The sequence below is a fragment of the Microcaecilia unicolor genome, chromosome 5, assembly GCF_901765095.1.
Source record: "Microcaecilia unicolor chromosome 5, aMicUni1.1, whole genome shotgun sequence".
NCBI lineage: Eukaryota > Metazoa > Chordata > Amphibia > Gymnophiona > Siphonopidae > Microcaecilia > Microcaecilia unicolor.
Window position 1 is genome coordinate 80,957,343 of NC_044035.1, and position 24,557 is coordinate 80,981,899.

At 43.6% G+C, this 24,557-nt stretch overlaps 1 protein-coding gene across 2 annotated transcripts in view; it reads right to left on the bottom strand.

Annotated features, from left to right (window-relative positions):
• NOC3L (NOC3 like DNA replication regulator) overlaps positions 1–23,867 on the bottom strand; it is an 85,282-nt gene extending 61,415 nt beyond the window's left edge. The window contains exons 1-7 of one of the 2 annotated variants that reach the window (XM_030203042.1): positions 23,739–23,867; positions 17,430–17,637; positions 12,294–12,420; positions 4,562–4,719; positions 4,392–4,451; positions 3,075–3,214; positions 267–428 (exon numbers count right to left, since the gene is read on the bottom strand). In XM_030203042.1, the coding sequence (XP_030058902.1) occupies positions 267–428; positions 3,075–3,214; positions 4,392–4,451; positions 4,562–4,719; positions 12,294–12,420; positions 17,430–17,637; positions 23,739–23,747 (864 nt within the window). In that variant the 5' untranslated portion in view covers positions 23,748–23,867. The remainder of the gene's footprint in view (positions 1–266; positions 429–3,074; positions 3,215–4,391; positions 4,452–4,561; positions 4,720–12,293; positions 12,421–17,429; positions 17,638–23,738) is intronic. The other variant, XM_030203043.1, reaches the window with a different exon arrangement.
• Positions 23,868–24,557: the final 690 nt, after the last annotated feature.

A 24,557-nucleotide genomic window follows, 5' to 3' on the forward strand; every position in this document is an offset into this window, starting at 1 on the left:
AAAAAATCTCTATGTGTAGACTGGTCTGACTGCTGCTATTCTGAACACACTGTGCCTTTCACACAGATGAATACTGACTTGGGAGAAATTATAAGTGAAGTGTGGTTAAAATACAGCCAATAAAATCTAGACTAAAATTTTTTTGCACATAAAAATGTTTGGAGATTTCATTTGCACTACAATGTGTGTACTAATTTTCATATTTATTTTCTTACAATTAGAAATGGTCTTTCCTTCCCAGACATCCCCTGTGGCAAGCAAATTACCTTGGTAGCCTTTTCTGCTTCTGACAGAGGGCGAATTTTATAGGAAGGCACAATATCCTTGAAGACTTCCATCAGCGATACCATCACTAGCTTTCGAACAGTTACTGCTACAGTGGAGTCTTGTTCCATAAGCATAGCTCGCAATTCTTTCAGTTTTTTAATCTACGCAAGAAACAATACCTTAAGTTTTCAAAAAGGTAATAGGTAAACCTAGGATCAGACATACTAAAGAAGTTTTCTTCACTACAAGGCCTGGGGGACTTTCTTCCCCCCATACACACTTCGCCACCTCCTCTTGAGGCTTTGATCTGGTGCTGCATCTGGAATAGCAGTCTTGTTTTCTTTTGGTACTGCAGCGAGTTTGAACCATGAGATGTCCAAATACCATATTTTTGTGTATTATACACATTTTTACAAAGCATACCTATTCCCTGCACACTATACAGTGTATTTTTACTGCAAAACTAATGTGTTTTAAATGCCTTTTTTCTTTTTAGGCTTTTTGCAGGTTTCGAGTGATAATAATGCCTGCAAAATAAAAAAAAATTAAAAAAAAGCCCTTAAAAACAAAAGTGTTAATTTTGCAATTAGCATGCCTTAGAAAAATAAACTGGTGCAGCAAGTTATACCACTTTATATTTATGTAGATACACAACTTGCATGTCTTATACATGTGGGCATGTTAAGTGTGTAACAATACAGTATACAATTTCTGTTCCACTGTGAGAATAGCGCACAAAAGGTCAGACATTGTATAGTGTCACAAAAAATATCAGATCAGTTTTGCAGGCGATGCTAGAAGATAAAGGTGACAGAAGATTCCCAACCTGGAAAGAAAGCTAGCTTGGAGGGCATGGGGTTTAAAATAAATGGGGAGGGTAACCTGTAGTGGCAAAGAGGGGGCTATGACAAGCCAGGATGAAGTGCAGGATAGGATCTGGGGACAGGCTGTGTGCCAGAGGTGAAAAGGGGCTGAGGAAAACAGAGTATCCAGATGGAAACCAGCAAAAAGTGTGAGGAAAGCAGACTAAACTACACAGAGCTGCTATGAGCGAATGCAAGAGAACCATCACCAGAGGGGGGCCACTGCCTTGCTCAAGATATCCCCATTTTGGGGATAATATTAAAGGAATTTTTGCACTTAAAAGTACTCATAGAATTACCCCACAGGCTAGGCAACTGGCACTTTTACATGACCCCTGTAGGGATGCTCAGGGCAGTCTGGATAGAGTCATGAAGTACGTACACAGATTATAAAATTTACACCTACATGCTTACTTAGCTGGATGCAACTGCACTTTATTACACAGGTTTTGGGAAACTATTTAATACAGATAGATATGCGCCACTTGGCCTTCCAACCTAGGTGGAACTGAATATGAAATAAATAAGATGCAGGAGCACTCTGAGCTGAACTCTTGAGGATAGTGCAGTATTTAAGTACCAAAATTAAACTTAAAAATAAGAGGAAAAGAAAAAGAGCAGGAGGGGGAGAAGTACTTTTAAGCTATGAATGTTTATTTCAAATACCCCAAACAACCTGTGCATTCATTTTTCTCACACTATTAATTTCAGACTTTAACACCGAGAGTGTAAAAACTGATTTTAACAAGTGATCTGTGCAGATATAACCTTAAAAAAAAAAGAAAATAAAACAAAGCAGATGCCCATTTACACAGGGTCATATTAGAAGCCAACTCAAACTGGGTTTTTTGCTTTTTATTTTTGCTGAAAACTAGCCGTTCAGTTTCAGCCAAAACCAAAACAGGCCGCTACAGTCTGCCACCCTGCACCCCTCCCCCTGAATAGAAGACTACCTCCTTCATGCCACCCCCAACAGGAAACCCTCCTTCCTCCTCCCTCCCTCCCAAACAAAGGGTTTCCTCCCATTTCCTTCCCCCCCCCCCTTGAACAGGAGGAGCCCCCCCTCCTTGGACTAACTTCCTATCGCTGGTGGACTAGTAGCATAGTCTGAGCAGAAGCGATCCCCAACTGGTCCTCCCTATGCAGTCTCCGCTTTCAAAATGGCTGCCACTACCTTCAGCAGCAGTCTCTTGAGTCTGCCTCTATAGCAGGGGAGGCAACCTCTGTACACAGAGGACCACATGAGCATCAGTGCTTTCCTTAGCAGGCTGAACATTACATAATGTTGAAACCGGAAATGCACAGAACTCCACAGACCTACAGTGATAAATAAGTAAAACTGCTAGAGTGGCTATTCTAATAATATTTGCAAAATACAATAATTAAAATCATCAAAAGTCTGGTTAGTAAACTTTTCTATGTATACTTCCCATGGTTTTGGGGGCCAAATAAAATTTAATGATGGGCCACACTCAGCCCTGGAGCCACAGGTTGCCCACCCCTGCTCTACAGGTTGTGGAAACCATTTTGAGATTGGAGCGGTCATAGGATCAATTGCAGATCGCTCCCTACTCATACCGGTTCCAATCTCAAAATGGCTTCTGCAACCTCTAGCAGTAGTCTCTAAAGAGTGCCTCTGATAGTCACAGCAATTTGGACAGAAGACAACATGGGCAGGAGCAACTGGGGATCACTTCTCCCCCAAGTATGACATGGGGGGGGGGGGGGGGGGGTGCGACAAGACATAGCATAAAGTTTCAGCTGAAAATGCACTGCTTCAGATTTTGGGCCAATTTCGGCACCAAAGCCAAAATTTACTTGGCCTCTAGGTCACGTTTGGAAGGAATATGAAACACCAAGAACATTTTCTCTCTTCACATATACAAAGATTGAGATGAGCAATGCTTCTGTACAGGCTAACATAAGAGCAAAGAAAATACACACACTGTTTTCTGGCTCCGAAAGGATGGCAGATGCCAGTGCAGCAATCCTCACTTTCCTGTCACGAAGCATCTCTTTCCGCCGTAGTAACAGCTCCTCGGTGCTAAGTATGGACAGAGGGTCTTCGACACTGGCCACAGGAGCTAGAACCCAAGAAACTCATGTCGGAATCATGGCTACGCCTTTTAAACTTGTGCTCAGCTGCAGCAGCAATTAAGAGAAATACTTGAGAAATATGTTAGAGTTAACGTTAGTGTCTCTGAACACGCGGGCCCCAAAGAGTAAGAGAAAATGCTACTGTTAAAACACACTGCTTATGAGCTAAGGAATCAAAAGGCCAGCATCAGCGTCACTATCTGGATTTTAAACTGCTAGTTTGATGGAATTCACTATTCTGACTCAAAAGAAGACAGTTATCATTAGTGTTAGTCCACTTAGATATGTGGAAATATATGTGCCTATACAAGATGTGAATGATGCAACTCTTGGATGAGCAATATATTAATTTTTACATAAAATAAATCAGTCAAAACAAAAGCCAACTTTTTCCTTCTTTATACTGCTCAAATGGCATCTGCCAATTAAGGGATCTGAATGAGCAATAAATTAGTGGGAACAGTAGAATGCCTGAAGGACTTTTATTTGATCCACTGTTTGTTCGCTTGTCGAAGGCTGACCACCACAGGCAGATGAATGGAGTGGGCCATGTCCCAACCAATATTTTCCTTAACACAGCTTGGGGGAGCAGCCCGAGATAGTAAGAGGAGCCCCATTAAACCAAAGTGTTCCGCTGTTCCTACTACAGGGGCAGCCTCAGAATAGTTTACATTCATTATACGGGTAGGCTTTCTGAGACAATGTGGGACTGATTCTGCAGCAAGTGTTACAACAGTCTGGGATACTTTGTTTTTAATTCAGTAACACACTGACACAGGTCATAGTTCAAATAGTTTTTTTTTTTTTTTTTTAACTAAAATTCATTAGTTTTTCTAGGCTGAATCTGAAGAACGTCTTTTGTGCTCTATTAATTTTTTTCTCTATCTTCCCTTACTTTTTTTTTTTATTAGTTCTCTTACCCATCCTTTCACTTAAGCACCCAAAATTTTTTTTCTCAACTTCATTACCAGTCTGTAAATGCATTTTCAGAGTGCTGTATAAACCAGTAATAACCCAAGTGCTCAGCCTCAAAGAAATCTTCCATTTAAACTTCTCAGTCAGCTCAATACCTCATTGTGCTTTGAATGGCCAAAAAGTAGTGGGAGAATGGAAATCCCAATTCCCACTGTAAACATATTCCTTAGGTAAAAGTATATCCATTACCTTGCTCTGATTCTGCTTCCTCCTCATCTGTCTCTCCTTCATTCTCTTCAGCAGAAAGAACTGGAAAAACAGATTGCATTAGAAACTGTAGTGTCTCATCTGCAGTTCGCAGTCTCAGGAATACGATGAGTTTGGAGGATGCAAGCCGGCACACACTGGTTAGATATTACCTGGTTTCTCCATGCTCTGTGGGATGATGCCTCGCTTGTCTTTAATGGGCAACAGGTGAATAACTTCTTTCTCAGGTTCCATTTGCAAGCGCCGTGGCATCTTCTCATATTTCTCAATCACACTGTCCTGTTTGCGTTTTCTGGCATGAATAGGTTCACTGTACGAGGAAAATAAAGCTACTAGAATATGTTTTATTTGTAGCAGGCTAAGAACTAGTTTTGTAAGACTATTTTATTGAGCATGGTAAAATGATGTCTTACCTGATAATTTTCTTTCCTTTAACGCAGCAGATGAATCCAGGAACTAGTAGTTAAGTCCGCCTACCAGCAGGTGGAGATAGAGAAAAACAAGCTAAAGGCAGTGATGCCAGATGGCCAGCTCCTTCCTCAGTTAGTATGTCATTTGTAAGCATTTGCCAAGGCCAAAAATATGAAACCAATAACAACCAGAAACCATCCTCACTAAACAGAGAAGCAAATAAGAACTTCGAAATAACTGCAACTTGATCCAGAAATCGGAATCCTTTCCGTGTTCCCATATTTGTCTGAACTCTGCAAAAGAGAACCCGGAAGGAAAAAATAGCCAAACTGCGTGGAAAATGAAAAAAATGTCGGCTGAACTAGGGAGGGATCCTGGATTCATCTGCTGCGTTAAAGGAAAGAAAATTATCAGGTAAGACATAATTTTACCTTCCTTGTCACTTGCAGCAGATGAATCCAGGAACTAGTGGGATGTACCAAAGCTAGGGTGGGAAGCCGACGCTCCCTGCGCCAACACTCCCGCCCCCAAAACTCGAATCCTCTCGAGCAGACACGTCTAGCTTGTAATGCTTCGCAAAAATATGACGGGACGCCCAAGTAGCCGCCTGACAAATCTCTTCCAGAGATAAGGCCAACGCCTCTGCCCAAGAAGCTGCCTGTGCCCGAGTAGAATGTGCCTTCAGGGCCTGTGGAGGCGCCCGCCCCTGTAGCAGATACGCTGCTCCAATGGCTTCCCTAATCCAGCGAGCAATGGAAGCCTTAGAAGCCGCCTCACCTCTTTTCAATCCCGACAAGAGCACAAAGAGTTGATCCAGAGTGTCGAAACTCGTTAGAGATCTGCAAGTACCGAAACAAGGCTCTCCGCACGCCCAAGAAACATAGTGAGGCAAACTCCCCCGGATAATCCTCTCTTCAAAAAGACGGAAGATAAACCGCCTGATTGACATGGAAACCCAAAACCACTTTAGGTAGAAATAACAGCACCGTCTGGATCGACACCCCTGCTTCAGAAAACTGCAAAAAAGGATCTCTGGAAGACAAAGTATGAATTTCAGAAATCCTCCTAGCCGAAGAAATGGCCACCAAAAACACTGTCTTAAGTGTTAGATCCTTCTCAGAAACCTTATTCACCGGCTCAAACGGTGGGACCTGGAGGGCTTGCAGTACCACATTCAAATGCCATGCCGGGCACGGCTGCTGCAGAGGAAGCCGAAACCGATGAGCCCCGCATAGGAAACAGACCACATCAGAGTGAGCTGCTAAAAAGGAACCATCCAGTTTGCCCCTAAAACAAGCTAGCGTGGCCACCTGCACTCGAAGGGAATTATATGCTTTCCACACTCACATGTACGCTGCTGAAGTAGACTGCTTCCATGCCCCCACAAGAATGGCAATGACTGGTCCCCAAAATCCCTTCTTCCTCAGCTCCCGCCTCTCAATAGCCAGGCCGTAAGACCAAAGCGGGAGGGATTTTCCATCTGAACTGGCCCTTGATGCAACAGATCGGGAGTCACCGGAAGTCGCAATGGTGACTCAGAGTGCTCGAACGAGATCCGCATACCACGGCCGTCGGGGCAGTCTGGGGCCACTAGAACAACGGGCCCCTGATGCCGCACTATGCAGCAAAGAACTCTCCCTATCAGAGGCCACGAAGGAAAAACATACAGTAGCTGTTGATCCGGCCATGGCTGGAGAAGAGCGTCCAATCCTGCGGATCCTGGCTGCCGTTTGCGGCTGAAGAACTGGGGAACTTTGGCATTGCAAGCCATGGCCATGAGATCCATTACTGGTCTTCCCCAATGTTGACAGATCAACCGAAAAGCAGACAGCACCCATTCTGCTATGTCCAAAAGAGTACAGCTGAGAAAATCTGCTTGAACATTGTCTTGACCCGCAATGTGCGCTGCCGACAGACTCTGAACATGCGCTTCTGCCCATACTAGAAGACGAGACGCTTCCGCTGCCAAGGGAAGACTGCGAGTGCTCCCCTGCCGATTGATGTAGGCCACCGTCCTGGTGTTGTCCGAGAATACACAAACCGCCTGCCCCTGCAGAAGGTCCTGAAAACTCCACAGCACATTCACGACTGCTTGCAACTCCAGACAATTTATCCGCCAAGTCGCTTCGAGAGGGGTCCACGATCCCTGGGCTACTCAATGAAGACAATGGCTCCCCAGCTCACAAGGCTGGCATCCGTCATGACTACCACCAATTGGGAGATGCCAGAGAAACACTTCTGCAAACTGGCTGACCGGAGCCACCACGCGAGACTGTCCCTGGCCCAGCTCGACCAAGGAAGGTGTCGTCGATAATCTAGCGACGTTGGCGACCATCTGCTCAAAAGGAAATTCTGAAGAGGCCGCATGCGAGCCCTTACCCATGAAATGACCTCCAAGATACTCAAGACTGAGTAGGAACCAGATGACTCTTGTCCATATTGACCACCCAACCTAAGGATTGCAACACCGCAATCACTTGGTCGGTGACCACTCGACTTTCCTCTGCTGTCGTCACCCGAATCAGCCAGTCGTCGAGATATGGATGCACTCGAATCCCCTCCTTCCGCAGGAACACAACCACCACCACCATGACCATGGAAAAAGTGTGTTGGGCAGTGGCCCTTCCGAAAGGAAGGGCCCGAAACTGAAGTGCTGACCCAGCACCGCAAATCTGAGAAATCTCTGATGGGGCTGCCAAATGGGAATGTGCAGGTAAACTTCCCTCAAATCAAGAGCCGTCAAAAACTCGCCTGGTTGAACAGCAGCAATAACTGCCCTTAATATCGTCATGCGGAAGTGACAAACCCACAAAAACTGGTTTACTTTTCTGAGATTGAGAATAGGCCGAAAAGCCCCTCCCTTCTTTGGAACCACAAAGAAGATGGAGCACCGACCTGTGCCTTTCGAAAGGAGGAACAGGCACGATAGCCCCTATCCTTTGCAGGTCTCGCAAGCACTGCAGAACCGTTGTCCTCTTGGCCCGCGATACACAGCGGGACCCCAGAAAAAAAGTCTGTGATGGGAGAGAAGAATTCTAGCTTGTAACCTTCTCGCACCACATCGAGAACCCACTGGTCCGAAGTAATTCTGGCCTACTCTGGAAGAAACAGAGAAAGCCGACCACTGATCTGCTCTCTTCCCGAGTGGACCTGCGCCCCATCATTGGGAGGCCCAAGAAGGCGCCCCCTGATGAGAGGGGGGTCCAGTCGGACACTTCTTCTTGCAAAAGGAAGAACACTGCCCAAAACGAGGACGCTGAAAGGCTGTGTTGGACCGCCCCGGGCGATACCGTCGCATCTCTCTGAAACGTGACCTCGAGGCTCCCTGCCTGGAAGTAGACTTGGGTCTATTCTCCAGAAGACGCTGAGATTTGGAATCCCCCAAATCTTTAGCAATCTTTTCTAGGTCTTCCCCAAAAAGCAATTTCCCTAGGAAAGGCAATTTAATGAGCCGTTGCTTAGAGGCCATATCTGTGGCTCAATGACGGAGCCACAGAAGACGCTGAGAGGAAACAGTCAAGGCCATGAGTTTGGCCGAAGCACAGACCAAATCATACAAGGCATCCTCCAAGTACGCCAGCCCAATATCCATCAGCGACATCTGAGGAGTTCCTGGCATATCAGACTCCGAAATTGAATCCATGACAAAATGTAGCCAACTGAGACAAGCTCTAGCCGCATAAGAACTACAAACAGAAGCTTGAAGTGTCAAAGCGGCCACCTCAAAGGCACGTTTTAAAGAGGCCTCTAGCCATCTGTCTTGCATATCCTTAAGTGTCACACCACCTTCCACTGGAAGAGTATAGTCTTCTTAGTGACCGCCATCACCAGGGCATCCACCCTAGGTAGAGCAAACTGCTCTAAACGGTCCGCTGAAACCGGATACAGCCTGGCCATAGCCCTGGCTACTTTCAGCCCCCCATCCGGATCCGCCCACTGAGCCAAAATCAACTCTTCAATAGCTTCATGTACCAGAAAAGTCTTAGAAGGTCGTCTGGTACTAGCCATCTTTGGGTTGACTGCCTCAGAAGCCGCAACCTCAGGGTCCTCTATATTCAAGACTTCCAGCACCTGAGAGATAAAGGAGGACAACTCCTCCTTATGGAAAATTCTCACGGTGGAAGAGTCCTCCGGTTGGTCAATGAGGATACCGTCCTCCACCCCCGTCTGCTCCAAGAGAGCCACCATGGAGGAAGTATGCAGGACCCCTCCTCAGACCCCAAAGAAAGCCTAGGCTTTTTAAGGGAGGAGAAATCCTCTGGGGAAAACCCCAAAATCTCTTGGTTACCCCCAGACCCCCTGAGAGAATCAAAGGCTGAAGCTGTCGCAGCCATGTGAGGGGGGGGCAAGGCCCTTTTCAACAAAAATGCTTGGAATAGCAAAATAAACTCTGGCAAAAACCCCTCCCTCGCAATGGAGGTCGCAGCCGTGGCACTTGCACCACCGCCCACAGTGCCTGACGGCCCCCCCCCCCCAATTCCCTACTAGCGGAGAAGAAGCTTTGCCCAAAACCGCTACCAGAGCCGGTGTCGCAACCGATCGCAAAATGGCGCGAGAATCGCCAGGCTCTGGGCGGGGTGGCCACCGCTCTGTCGAGTCCTGCCAAATTAGCGCACCCCACGATGCAAAGGCCTGCCGCCGAATGCCGTTTCCCGCATCGGGAACAGCGTTTTACCGCCTCCGCTGCCATCGCCTGTTTCCGAACAGGAACCCAGCAGGACTTACCCCGAACCAGGAAAGCGTGGGAACTGACAGCTGAGCCGAAGAAAAAAAAAAACTCTCCGACTCCACTTCGAGGCAGGCAACAGAAAGCAGGACTCGGACAACAGTAACACAAACCTGCTCTCAGCAAAAACACACTTCCCCGTGCTTCTCTGTTTCTCTTTTAAATAAATTCTATGGTTCTCTCTTTTTTTTTTTTTTTTTAGTGAGCAGGCAGAAACAAACAGGGAAGGAAAGGAACAGCAAAAGCCTATTTAGAGGGAATTTGAGGTGAAGCAGGGACCCAGCAACTGCATATGCTGCCAAAGGGGACACCACCATTCCGCCACCCCCTGCTCAAACTGGCCACTGGCCCAGGAGCACCCTCAGAGGCCTTGGGCCCAGGAGCTGGAGAAAAAGCCGTCCACCACCTGCTGAGATAGAGATAAACAAACTAAAGGCAGTGATGCCAGACGGCCAGATCCTTCCTCAGTTAGTGTGTCTCTATCTCCCCCTGCTGGTAGGCAGACTTAACCACTAGTTCCTGGATTCATCTGCTGCAAGTGACACGGAAACAAGGCTACAAATAAAAGGCAGAATGGTCAAAATGTATAACTGCACATCAAAAACCAAAGCAAAAATACATTTGTGTCTGAGATCTTACCGCCAGCAGTAAATACTGATGCGGTAACCAGGGGTAATGACCTACGTGTGTCAGATGCCACTTGGCGCACATAGCTGATGCACGCCAGAAAAGAAAAAATATTTTTCGGACACGTGTAGCAGATGCACGCCAAAAAATGAAATTACCGCAAGGGCCACACGGTAGCCGGGCCGTAACTCTGAATTGGCGCACATTGGGCATGCTTAGGCACTTCCGCAGCTTAGTAAAAAAGACCCACAATCATGCCACCATCTACTGCAGAAAATAGTTATCTATTCATAGGTGCCACTACTACATTATCACTATATAATATTAAAAATATGGAAGGAAAAAAAGCCTCAGAAAGCCCCAATTTAAATTTAGTGAGCTCAAAGTCTTATCATAGGCATGGACTAACAAACGAGGCAACTTAATCTGTGCACTCCCAGTGCTATCCCATAAGACCTTACATGATGGGACTGGGAGTGCACAGAGGAAGTTGCCTCATGTGTCCATGGTGCCCTGAAGCAGCAAAGTGAAACACTGGCCACTGTTGGATACGGACAAGATATAAAACAACACTGACCTATATAATCGAAGAAAAGTTAATGAAATGTTGATGATAAAGTATATAACCACAGGTCCAAATTGGAAGGGTTTTTTTATGCTAAGACTGAGCTCATTGAATTTAAATTGGAGCTGTCCAAAGTTTTTTCCTTTCTTTCTGAATATCATGTAGTGATAACACACTAATGTACTACTTGTGACACCTATGAATAATTATTTCCTGCATCTAGATCAGCGATTCCCAAACCTGGCCCTGGAGGCACCCCAGGTAGTCAGGTTTTCAGGCTATCCACAATGAATATTCATAAGAGATATTTGCATGCACTGTGTCTACTGCAATATATGAATATTCATTGTGGAGTGACTGTGATTTTGTTACCTGAATAGTTTACCAGGAGTTATTTGCATTAGTTAAGTCCTGCTTGAGGGGTTTATTTATGGTACTGGTATCAGCTTAGGTTTACAATTGTGTGTCTTGGCTCCCTAGATTGTGGGTGAATTGGTACGTAAGTACATAAGTAATGCCACACTGGGAAAGACCAAGGGTCCATCGAATCCAGCATCCTGTCCACGACAGCGGCCAATCCAGGCCAAGGGCACCTGGCGAGCTTCCCAAACGTACAAACATTCTATACATGCTATTCCTGGAATTGTGGATTTTTCCCAAGTCCATTTAGTAGTGGTTTATGGACTTGTCCTTTAGGAAACCGTCTAACCCCGTTTTAAACTCCACTAAGCTAACCGCCTTCACCATGTTCTCCGGCAACGAATTCCAGAGTTTAATTATGTGTTGGGTGAAGAAATATTTTCTCCGATTTCTTTTAAATTTACTACACTGTAGTTTCATCGCATGCCCCCTAGTCCTAGTATTTTTGGAAAGCGTGAACAGACGCTTCACATCCACCTGTTCCATTCCACTCATTATTTTATATACCTCTATCATGTCTCCCCTCAGCCGTCTCTTCTCCAAGCTGTATAGCCCTAGCCTCCTTAGTCTTTCTTCATAGGGAAGTCGTCCCATCCCTGCTATCATTTTAGTCACCCTTCGCTGCATCTTTTCCAATTCTACTATATCTTTCTTGAGATGCGGCGACCAGAATTGAACACAATACTCAAGGTGCGGTCGCACCATGGAGCAATACAACGGCATTATAACATCCTCACACCTGTTTTCCATACCTTTCCAAATAATACCCAACATTCTATTCACTTTCCTAGCCGCAGCAGCACACTAAGCAGAAGGTTTAAGTGTATTATCCTAATGTGGAACCTTGCATGACGTAGCTATAATTCAGGTTCTTTTTTCCCCACATGCATCACCTTGCACTTGCTCACATTAAATGTCATCTGCCTTGTTTGGTTCTTTGTTTTGTTTTTTTTTGTTTTGTTTCCTTAGTTTTGTTTGATATATTTGACCACTCAGTGTGATGTGATGTCACTGTATTAAATTTTATAAATAAAAGCTTTAAAAATTTAGGTCACCCTTCTTAATCCCAACTTGGACCTGTCCAATGTATCTCTAAGGCAGCTGAGACCCTTGAAAATAAATGGATGATACTTACCTAGAAGAAAGAACTCTGGTTACAAAGGATGCTCTCTGAGCCATTTCCTTCATCAGATGAAGGTCATCCTCCTCCAACATATCCAGAGGAAGAGATTCCTCCTCCATTTCCTCCTCATCCTCTTCAACTGGGCCACAAGAAGAAAAAGATAATGTTTAATGAACTTCATATATCGCTCTCTGGAAAAGCAAACACAAAACATGTGTACATCGCCTACAGACACTGACTCAGGTTAACGCTACCATAAGCTTCCCACAGAAATTCCATACCAGTTTTAAATTCTGATCCACAGTCTATGTTAAACTTGGAAAACCATATCATACGAGTCGTATGTAAAGAAGGGACCAAGGAGGTCTCAAAAGCTCATCTAGATTATCTCTGGACCATTCTCACAGTGGCCTAAGAAAAAGTACCACAGCTTGCAAAGCAATGAATGGAAAAGGGTGAGGGAAGGAATCCTTACTTTCTGGTCACTGTAAAATTCAACTCAAAGTTTGGAAGATCAGAGTTTTTAATCAGTTGGAAATAAGTGAGCATGAAAAACTGAGGGAGGAGCTACGACAGCAATCCAAAAATGGGAGTGAATGGAATGACAAAGAAAGCAACAAGGTAAGCTCTCCCAGAACTCCTCTCTCACCACAGTATTTAAGTTAGCCATCTGTGCCATTTTATTACTCTCTATGCTCTTTGCTGAACTTGTTTGCATGATTGTTGTGTACCTATCTCATAGGGTTTCATCCTCCCCTGACTGCTATTTGCACCGGTCTCCTGTAGAATGCTCCGCCACTCCTACTATGTAAACTATCCCACATGAACTCTCTCACCACAGTATTTATGTTAACTATCTGCAGCATTTCACACTGTGGGCACGCACCCAAGGAGCAGGTCATGCATTTGGTGCTTCCCATCTCTTTCCTCAAACTCATGAGAAAGGGCATCCCTAACTGATGCCCTCCCTTGGGTATAAGAATCTTGTGGCCCTGGGTGATTTCAATGTACATGTCAATAGTCCACACTTCCCTCATCCTGCTCACTTTCTATCTTTTTTAGCTGAACTGGGTCTAAACCTGTCCGACACATCAAGCGAGTCATACCCTTGATCTGGTTTTATCTTTATCCGACTCACCAATTTCACTATCTGCTCTGACCTTGGTTTCTTTATTTTGGTCTGGGTCATTCCATGCCAAGTGGTCTAAACCTTCCCACCATCATGTCTCCAATTTTGTTCAAATTTTATCTGTTGCACGAGTCAGGTGTTAAACGAAGTTTCCCAAAATTTGAGGTCTCTAACTGCAATATTTGCAGAGCTAGACCCCCTTTTCTGAAAGGTTGTCAGTTCATGAGCGCGCAACATTTACCAAAATGCCATTTTTGGGGTCTAATAAAATCCAAACACATTTATAGGAAGGGCTAAAAAATTCAAATCCTGTACAGTTTTTGATGCTAATTCCGATGAAATACATTTTAACATTATGGATGCAAAATCGAGTAAAACAAGTTGACTCAAAGTGTGCATCAAAATTGGTCGCCACTCATCGGAACATATTTGGACCAATATTCAGACCGCAACAACTTCCATGCAAACAAAGATACGGACTTGAAATTTTGAACAAGCATTATGCTTGTGCTGGACATAATACTGCCAGATTTGCAACTAACCAGCATATATAACCGCCCTGCAGGATCTCTTCAAAGTTGGCACTGTCAGCGCAAATGGTAAAATGTACCAAAGTTCAAAGCCAATTATTAAAAAAGAAAGTCTGTCTGAATCAGCTTGTGAACAGTATCATCTGAAAGAGAAAATTGTGCTCTACAACATTGATATGTTTTTGTTTTGCAATCCCACCATTAAGTAGCCATGGTTTCTTATGCCGAATCTTCCCCACAGCAGCTTCACTGTGGGGTTCCCCAAGGCTCTGTACTTTCCCCACTTCTGTTTAGTGTTTTCTTAAGTGCATTGGCCTCTCTCGTTCGGAGAATTTCTGCATTTCAGCATATATTTATGCTGACATCCTTCTGGTCTACTACACTGATTAAACCTGCCAAATATTGTTCCTGTACAATCTTGCCTCAACACTGTGTCCCACTGGCTTCTTCAGATCCTTAACCCAGAAAACAACACTGTCACATGTTCAATTACAGGTTGCCTGAACAGTCCTACCATTGATCTTATGTTCTTAGGTAGATCTGTTACAAACGTTAGTTCTTTTCACTACTTAAGGGTTCTCATCAATTCCAGGCTAACTTTTTCAATAGTTCTTTCCTCCCTTGTCAAATCCTGTTTCTTTACTCTCTTGACAGCTCTATTAGTTTGCAAATTTTTGATCATGATACTTTCCATGGTCCAATTCTCTCTCTATTCACATCCAAAATCAATTACTATAAAATTATCTTTGCTGGAATTGCCCAGGCTTCCATCAAGAAACTTCAGACATTACAAAACACAACTAACACAACAAGCTTAGCTGAAATTGGGTGGCGGGGGGAAGAGGGGTTGGTGGTTGAGAGGCTAGGATGGGGGAGGGCAGACTTATACGGGGTCTGTGCCGCAGCCAGTGATGGGAGGCGGGACTGGTGGTTGGGAGGCGAGAAATACTGCTGGACAGACTTATACGGTCTGTGCCCTGAAAAAGACAGGTACAAATCAAGGTAAGGTATACACATATGAGTTTATCGTGGGCAGACTAGATGGACCGTGCAGGTCTTTTTCTGCCGTCATCTACTATGTTACTATCAGAGTTATCTGCAGTGCCGGGAAGTTTGATGGTGTGCCACAGCTTCTGAAGCATCTTCACTGGCTTCCAGTTGCTTATCAGGTACAATACAAGAACATTCTATTAGCATTTCAGGCCTTTCATGTTGGACTGCCTCCGCAACTCTCCTGTCTCACTATGCCCCTACTTCCCTTTCCTGTGTATGTTACATTCTATGAACAATCATCAAATAATCCTTCCGGGTCCAAGAAGAGCACAAGGCACAGTGCCTTCTATTTCCTTGCTCCAACCACCTGGAACAGTCTCCCATTAGAAACAAGAGCCAAACTCTCTTTACCTAAGTAGCCATTAAGACCTGGCTGTTTAAGCAAGCCTTGTTGGACACAGTGAAAGTGGCAGTCATGGGATCTATATTTGTCTTTTTCTCTCCTTGGCCCTTCCCTCCCCGTTTCTCTCTGTTTTCTCTCTTTACATTATAGAGCTCTTTTCTTGCTATATTTAGACTGTAGACCGTTCTGTTTTCAGATACAGTGATATAGCAAAGTGGATAAAGTACCATATTTATTCTGCTGGAGGACTACATACAGATCCAGTAATCTAACACTACAGAACACCAAGAATAAAGAAATACAGGAACAGAGAAAGACAACAGAAGACAGAGCTCTACTGCCCTAATAAGTGAACTACTCTACAGTTGTGAATAAAAACTTCAATATCAAGTCTGTGTAACTAGGATAAAGAATAGTGCAAATGGAATCTTATGAAAGAATAATCTGTAAATCTAATGTCAAGATGATTTTGAAAACTATTTGGCCTGCTAATAGTTCTGAATGCAATCCAACAGAGGGACAATAAAGATCTCCTTCCAGCCATTTCCACTTTCATTTCACCAGTGTTTTTTCTCCCTTCATTTTGATACCTTTCTGTCCCTTCATCACTGGAAAACTGATGTGCAAATATCAATCACATAATAAATATGTAGGGCACTTATCATCCAAAGACACAGGATACTGACAATTTCTTTCAGAGCTAGAAAAACCTGGTCCCGGGTGGATGAGTCATCACCAACTGCAGGGACCCAGAGAACAAAGACTCATCTTATATAGGAGGCTTGAGAACCCAGTGAACACAGGCCAAAATGCCTGGCACGGGCCTCCCTCTGTCCCAGTGTGCTAAAGGAAGAGGGCAGATGGGAAAGAATGCCTTAAGGAAATGGAATAGGGCCTGAAGGGAGAAAGAGAAAGTAAAGAGTAATAAAATGCGCAAATAAAGAGCTAAATAAGAAAATAACCACAAAAAAAAAATAGTGAAAAGGAACAAAAAATATCTACTGGCTTCTTTTTTAAATACCAGAAGTTTTGGAAGCTTAAAAGATAAATAAACAAATATCTCTCATCTACAATGTAACAGCAACTGAGGTGCTATACCATCTGAAAGAAAATAATAAATGAGTAAAAATAGAGGAAAGTAAGGCAGAGGTAAATATTTCTTTGACACCACCTGACAAGTTTCTGCAGCATTTCATACACTTAGATAAGCAAACAGTGCAGAGCAGTGGTTTCTCAGCGCAGTCCTCAGGGCTCACCCATCAAGTCAGATTTGCAGGAAATGTACAATGAATATGCATAAGATAAATCTGCATACATTTGCTCCATCGTAAGCAAATCTCTCTCAAGCATATTCACTGTGTGTATCCTGAAAACATGACTGGTTGGATCTCTGTCTCTCCATGACTGGGTCAAGAAACACTGGTGTAGAGTTCTAACAGTCATACTAACCCTGGATTTTGTAGGTTGTGATTTTATTGGACCACATAAGAATGTGAAAGTTATAATATGTGAACAATCGAGACCCTTCTTCGGCTATGTTCTCAATAAGCGTGAGCTGATACCTCTCCAGACCGAGGACTGCTTTGGGAAAACTCTGTATTTCTTGCAATATCCATTTATGAATTTATGACTGGTAACTATTTCCTTTGTGCTGTGACTTGAATCTTTCTCCTCAAATAGTGAGCTTGTTTAGCCATGCTAGACTAATTTTTATTAACTTTTTCCCTTTTGTGTGCTCATAAGTACACCACTGCAATTTCAATCAAGAGGTGCTATGCTGCATTCTCATCAATACTGCATGAATTATAAAATAATTGAAAACTGGAAAACAAAACTGTTTTCTGATGCTACCATTATGTTCTGCAGAAAAATGCTCTGCCTGTCACTCCTATCATGGTATCAGCAAAATTAACCCATTTGGAGACATTATCCCAGAAGGACATCAACAGAAAGTGAAGGAATGAAAGAAACATTTCTAACCTGCATCAGCGTTCCCCAAATCTTGGAAGTACTGGGACACCAGGAGCAGTCACAGGGAAGTGACAGCTGGCACATGCTCTGGTCTAGCTACTTGACAAAAATAAAAAAGGTACCTGGTTGTTTCTTCTTGTACTTCTCCAATGGAACAGGGATTCTGGCTTTGGCATCTCTGAGAGCTTCTCTGATTTGCTTCTGTTCCTTTCGGTGTTTCTTGGCACTACTTTGCTGCTTGAACTGTTTATTCTTGAGTTTGTTTTCAAGCTTCAGTCTACTGGTTTTCAGTAATTTACGAAAGCTTGGAACTTTTTTGGTATTCCTTCTCTGAAAATAAAAATGTCAAATAACACATATTTTGTTTCACCTCAACATGCTACTGCAAGAGTTCCATACTTCAAGTAAGTGCAAATTCTTGACTGTTTGCACACAGTGTTTAACCAGGAGCCTTAAGCAATTTTACAAACACAGAATGTTCAACCAGCAGAAGGGAAAAAAAAGACAACTAGGTTTATTATTCTTTAGGTTATCTGCAGCTGAAATGTTCAGATAGCTTCTTGTAGCTCTCTCTGAAATTGATAATCTGTTTATTGCATATATTGCAAACTTCATACTACAAGGGCTGGATGAGGCACCGTGCCATCTGTCCCTTTAAGACGATCCATAAGACTCCAGACTCCAACAAGTGGAATAACGTAAGTGCTGTAGCTAACACAACCATCAGGAAACTGGACTAGGAGTAGGACCACCACACCCTCCCCCACAAATTTCAGCACAATCTTCCACTAAGTCCTAGGGAAAGGCTGAAAAACAGTTAATACAGAATCAGCTTTCTAACTGGGGAAACTGGACCACAGCTGTTTTATGCTTGGCTTATATTAAAAACTTTCAGCATTATTCAATAAAATAACATTAAAACCTGCATTAGATTTTTAATGCCATTTTTTTCACTTTTGCACTAATTTGTTTTTAGCATGCTTCTGAAATTAACTAATAATATACAAAATGCAGAGACGTAAAAATCCACACTAAAATAAAACGTTTAAAACATAGCATTAAACGAAAGCGTTAAAAAAAAGTCAAGCTAAACTTCAAAGTTAAAATGAAAGTAAAATTTACTTGTCCCTCTATCTCCACACATTTCTTTTTATTTGAGATTTATTAATTGTATTTACAAAGAAATTCACCCATTTCTAGATTTACCTCCTTTTTCACATGGAAGCTCTCTGGTTCTGGGACCCCACTGCCCTGGGAATCTCTCAACACAGAGACTCCCTCCTTAGGCACCCCTGAGCCCAGGAACCCTGGTACAAGTACACCCTCAAACAAAGAATCTCTAAACCTAAACTCATTAACAGCTTAACCATGGCCATTTTCCAAGATGAAAGCAGTTGAAGAGGGCACCGGAAGATACTTTCCCCAGACCGTGGGGGTCAGCACTCAAGAAAAAGATGTAGGTGTCGTTGTACATAATACGCTGAAATCTTCAGTGTGCGGTGGCGGCGGCCAAAAAAGCAAACAGGATGCTAGAAATTATTAGGAAAGGGATGGTGAATAAGCCCAAAAATACTATAATGCTGCTGTATCGCTCTATGGTGTGACCGCACTTTGAGTACTGCGTTCAGTTCTGGTCGCCGCATTTCAAAAAAGATATAGCAGAATTAGAAAAGGTTCAAAGAAGAGCGACCAAAATGGTAAAGGGGATGGAGCTCCTCTCATATGAAAGGCTAAAGAGGTTAGGGTACTTCAGATTGAAAAAGAGACAGATGAGGGGAGATATGATTGAGCTCTACAAAATCCTGAGTGGTGTAGAACGAGTAGAAGTGAATCTATTTTTTTTTTTTACTTGTCCCAGAGTGGTGTGGTAGCTGTGTTAGTCTACTTTTAAAGGTAATCAATAGAAATCAAACAAAATAAAACATGGAAAAGAAAACAAGATGATACCTTTTTTATTGGATGTTTTACTTATATATACTGTCATCTACCACATTTGCTTATTTCCGATCTGACGAAGAAGGGCAACCTTCGAACGCTAATCAAGAAATGTATTAAGTTATGTCCAATAAAAAAGGTATCATCTTATTTTCTTTTCCATGTTTTATTTTGTTTGTTTTCTATTGTTTACTTGTTCCAAAAGTACAAAGACTAGGGGACACTCAAGGAAGTTACATGGAAATACTTCTAAAACAAACAGGAGAAAATATTTTTCCACTTAATGAATAGTTAAGCTCTGGAACTCTTTGCCAGAAGATGTGGTAACAGCGACTAGCTTATCTGGGTTTAAAAAAAGGTTTGGACAAGTTCCTGGAGGAAAAGTCCTATCTCTCTGCCCTCCCCCCCCCCCCCCCCCCCCCCCCCCCCCCCCCGCATTCTCTAAAGTACCTATGGGCCGCCACGAGTGCCAACAAGGAAAACAAGCTGCTTTGGCCAGCCCCTGAAGCACTCCCTCTGTTGTGCCCCACTCATCTGATACAACTTCCTATGTTAATGTAGGCAGAACACAACAGACAGAACACTTCTGGGGCCAGCCAATGCAGCTTGTTGACGCTGCCGGTGGCCCATAGGAATGTTGGAGGATTGCCGAAGGGGGAGAAGATAGAGGGAGATGCAAGACCACGGAGGGTCGGCAGGAGTAAGGAGGAGACATGCTGGACTATGTTGGGAGGTAGGTTGGACACACGGTAAGAGATGCATTTCCAGACTACAGGAAGGGGAAAAAGGGAGAGAGATGCCAGAATGCAGGTAAGGGGGAAATAGGACAGAGATGACAAAACATGGGGGTGGGGAGAGAAAGATGCTGTACTGGAGAGGGAGTTGAAGAGAGAGCTCAGATGAGGGAGTGGGGGAAAGAGAGGGAGAAGAGAAGCTGGACCCCCATAGGGAAGGAGAGACTTTTTACTATACTTATTTTTGTGAAGGGCTATGGGCTATTTTGTTGCTTTTAACGCCTAACCCTTACTCACTTGTTCAGTACCCTTATTTTATCATCCCCACCTTAGTAATTCCCTTATCTCTTATTTGTCCTGTTTGTCCTACTTAGATTGTAAGCTCTGTCAAACAGGAACTGTCTTCATGTTCAAGTGTACAGCGCTGCGTACGTTTAGTAACGCTATAGAAATGATAATTAGTAGTAGTAGTAAGGGGCCATTTTGTTACAAGGCTATTTTGTCAGGGCGCTGCACTAAACCAGAAGTAAATGACTATCACCACCAGAAGATTACCACAGTTTATATAAGGGCCTTTGATGGCAGGCAGGTGATACTGATTTTCAATAACTTCTCTTTACTGCAGAAATTCCTGACCTCCTTTAAATTCTATCCATGAAACATGTTACATCATAACACTGTATGTATTCATCACAAAAGTGATCTGTCTGGAAAAAAATGAATTGTTACTGAAGTGTGGGCCTCTGTCTGGAAAAAAATAAATTGTTACTGGAAGTGTGGGCCTCAGCCAAAGTTCTTTAAGACAGAAGTGCCTATACAGCTAGAGGCACCATTTTGCACACAGCACCAGACTTGGCATCGCACCTGCTAGAAGAACCCCTGGATCACCAATAGTTAAGAAGGTAGCCTACTTAGGGGGTATAGGGTTATGTGGGAGGGGGGTGCTACGATCTTTTGGGTGTGGGGGGTAAGTAGGACTTCTGCCAGGGGGAGGGAGGGCATGGAGCTGGGGGGGAGGGAACCCTGCTCAGCTGGGCCTCGGAGCATTGCCAAAAGCTGGTATTATTTTACTGTGATTTTTTGGCCCTAATGTTTCTTGCAAAGTATCACGGCAAGTCATGTGATGATATTCTTGATCCACTTCAATCTGGCTTTCGTCCTCTTCATTTAATGAAACAGCGCTTGCTAAAGTCTCCAATGACCTGTTCCTAGCCAGATCCAAAGGTTTCTAATCTATCCTCACCCTTCTCGATCTATCTGATGCTTTTAACACTGTTGATCACTGCCTACTCCTTCATATGCTGTCCTCACTTGGATTTCAGGGCTCTGTTCTTTCTTGGTTTTCTTCTTATCTCTCCTATCGTACTTTTAATGTGTACTCTGGTGGATCCTCCTCCACTTCTATCCCACTATCAGTTGGTACCTCAGGGATCTGTCCTGGGACCTCTTCTTTTCTCCATCTATATTTCTTCCCTTGGTACTCTGATCCCATCCCATGGGTTTCAGCATCACCTTTATGCTGATGACTCCCAGATCTATCTCTCCACACCAGAAATTTCAGCAGGAATCCAGGCGAAAGTTCCACCCTGCCTGTCTGACATTGCTGCCTGGATGTCTCACCACCATCTGAAACTAAACATGACCAAGACTGAGCTTCTTATCTTTCCCCTAAACTAACCACTCCTCTTCCCCCATTCTCCATCTCTGTGGACAACATTCTCATCCTCCCTCTCTCAATCAACTCGTAACCTTGAGGTCATCTTCAGCTCCTCTCTCTCCTTCTCTGCACATATTCAACTGCTAAAAACGTGTCTTTTCTTTCTCTATAATAACACCAAAATTCATCCTTTCCTTTCTGAGCACACTACCAGAACCCTTATCCACACTCTTATCGCCTCTCACTGAGACTACTGCAACTTGCTTCTCACAGGTCTCCCATTAAGCCATTTCTCTCCCCTTCAATCTGTTCAAAATTCTGCTGCATGACATATTCTGCCAGTGTTGCCATACTCATATTACCCATCTCCTCAAGTCACTTAATTGGTTTCCGCATACAGTTCAAACTCCTCTTATTGACTTACAAGTGCATTCACTCTGCAGCTCATCAGTACCTCTCCACCCTAATCTCTCTCTACACTACTCCCCGGGAACTCTGTTCACTGGGTAATTTCTCTTATCTGCACTCTTCTCCACTTCTAACTCCAGACTCCATTCCTTTTACCTTGCTACACCATATGCCTGTGATTTCCTGAGCTGTTAAGTCAAGCTCCATCTCTGGCCATCTTCAACCCTATCTAAAAGCCCACTTTTTGGATTACATTTTTAACTCCTAACCCTTACTCACTTTTTACCTATGCTTTATCATTCCCACCTTAGTAATTCCCTTATTTCTTATTTGTCCTGTTTGTCTGTCCTAATTAGATTGTAAGCTCTGTTCAGCAGGGACTGTCTCTTCGTGTTTAAGTGTACAGCGCTGCGTACATCTAGTAGCGCTATAGAAATATGTAGTAATAATGAGAAGAAACACACACATTTGTATGTTTTGCATCTATTATATAACCCATGGCAACTTAAATATCACCACGGTAAATTCTGTCAAGTTGTGTTAAGGGGCAAATAACACAACTTAAAGCCCTAATGCAGCTTGATACCCTTCCCCCACCCCATCTTCAACATAGAAACACCATTAAGATTGAGAAATTCTGTAAACCTACATCCAGAAACATTTATTTTCTGGCTGAAGTAATAAGAAAATTGCCATTAACTCTCAACTCTTTAAGTCTTTTACATTTTCAATGTAAACGTCATCTAAGTTAAAAGCTAGTTGAAACCTTATTCTAACACAAATTTAGCATCGCCCACAAGTCAATTTAACATAGGAATACAAAAGTGTTATAAAAAATCCCCGACCACTTGAAACATAAAAATTCAAAATGCCAAGTAAAATGCTATCAGAAGGACCCACACCTCAGAAATAACAGAAGTTGGCAACCAGTCTGGACTAATACTTAATCTAATTTCATACCACTTATACTGATATCCAGTAATCAATCTAGACTAGGACTCGCTCACTCCACTTCACACCATTTAAACTGTCATCCAATAACCAGACTGACTCATTATCTCCGATTTCATACAATTTAAATTGTGACCCAGCAATCAGTCTGGAGTCTGGACTCACTCACTCCCATTTCATAACGTTTAAAGGGGAAAGGGAAATGGGACTATACCGCCTTTCTGAGGTTTTTGCAACTACATTCAAAGTGGTTTAGATATGTTCAGGTACTTATTTTGTACCAGGAGCAATGGAGGGTTAAGTGACTTGCCCAGAGTCACAAGGCGCTGCAGTGGGAATTGAACTCAATTCCCCAGGATCAAAGTCCACTGCACTAACCACTAGGCTACTCCTCCCTAAACAGATAACTTGTGTCATAGAAGCCGACTTTGTGGGTGCTTGAGCACCCCGAATATTGAGAAAATTCCTTGTACGTGTCCAGAAATTGGTTATTTCCATTGGGCTTAGCACCCCCAATCATCTTGAAAAGTTGGCTCCTATGACTGGTGTTTAAAAAAAAAACAGACTAGGACTCGCTGCGCTTTCACATCATTTCAACTATCACCCAGTAACTAGTTACGACTAGGACTCATTTACTCCCATTTCACACCATTTAAAATACCACTCGCTAACCAGTCTACTCGAGAGGGATTCACTCTATTGAACAGAACCATAGCACACAGATGATCTACTACGTTTACCCATACCTGTTTCATCTTGTCACCACTTTTTCGAGACAAAATGAGAAAATCCGAAACACCAGTCCCACAAGCTCAGTTAACAATACTAGCCACGCTGCCTTCTACCCAAAGACCCAAACCTCCTTGCTTCTACTTCCGCCGCACGTTCGCCACGCTTTCCTCTCTGACCTCTCACCTCAAGCCCATCAGAGAAAACCCGTACGTTGAGCTTAAAGCGAACAGCGCCCTCTGTCAGCGGAGGACTCCAACTGCGGCTGCGGTTCCACAAGGCGCTGAGATTGGTTTTGGGCATGGAAGAGAGCTGCACGGGAACGAGGATTAAGGGAAGCCTGCAGGGATGGGGGGCTTTGCCGCGGGATTTCAATCTCTGCTGGCGCCACAATGTGGCTTGGAAAAACGCATTAGACGCTATGGGACAGCTTGAGACAAGTACATACTAGAATTTCTAAAGGGAGGATAGGCAGAGAGTAGATTGCGCGGATGGGCAGACTGGATAAACCAGATGGGCTTTATCTGCTTACACCGTCTACATGAAAACATGATTGTGCTGCTAATGCACAGAAGCTGCCTGTCGGTCACTGCTTCTGGTAAAGATGTACTATATTAATGAGCTTCCATATCATCATGCTGATCAATCCATAGACTGGTGGGTTGTGTCCATCTACCAGCAGGTGGAGATAGAGAGCAAACTTTGCCTCCCTATATGTGGTCATGTGCTGCCGGAAACTCCTCAGTATGTTCTCTATCTCAGCAGGTGGTGGTCACACACAGCAGCAGCTCTGGCTAGGCCTCCAAGCCTAATTTTTAGGTTTTGTTGAGTGCCTG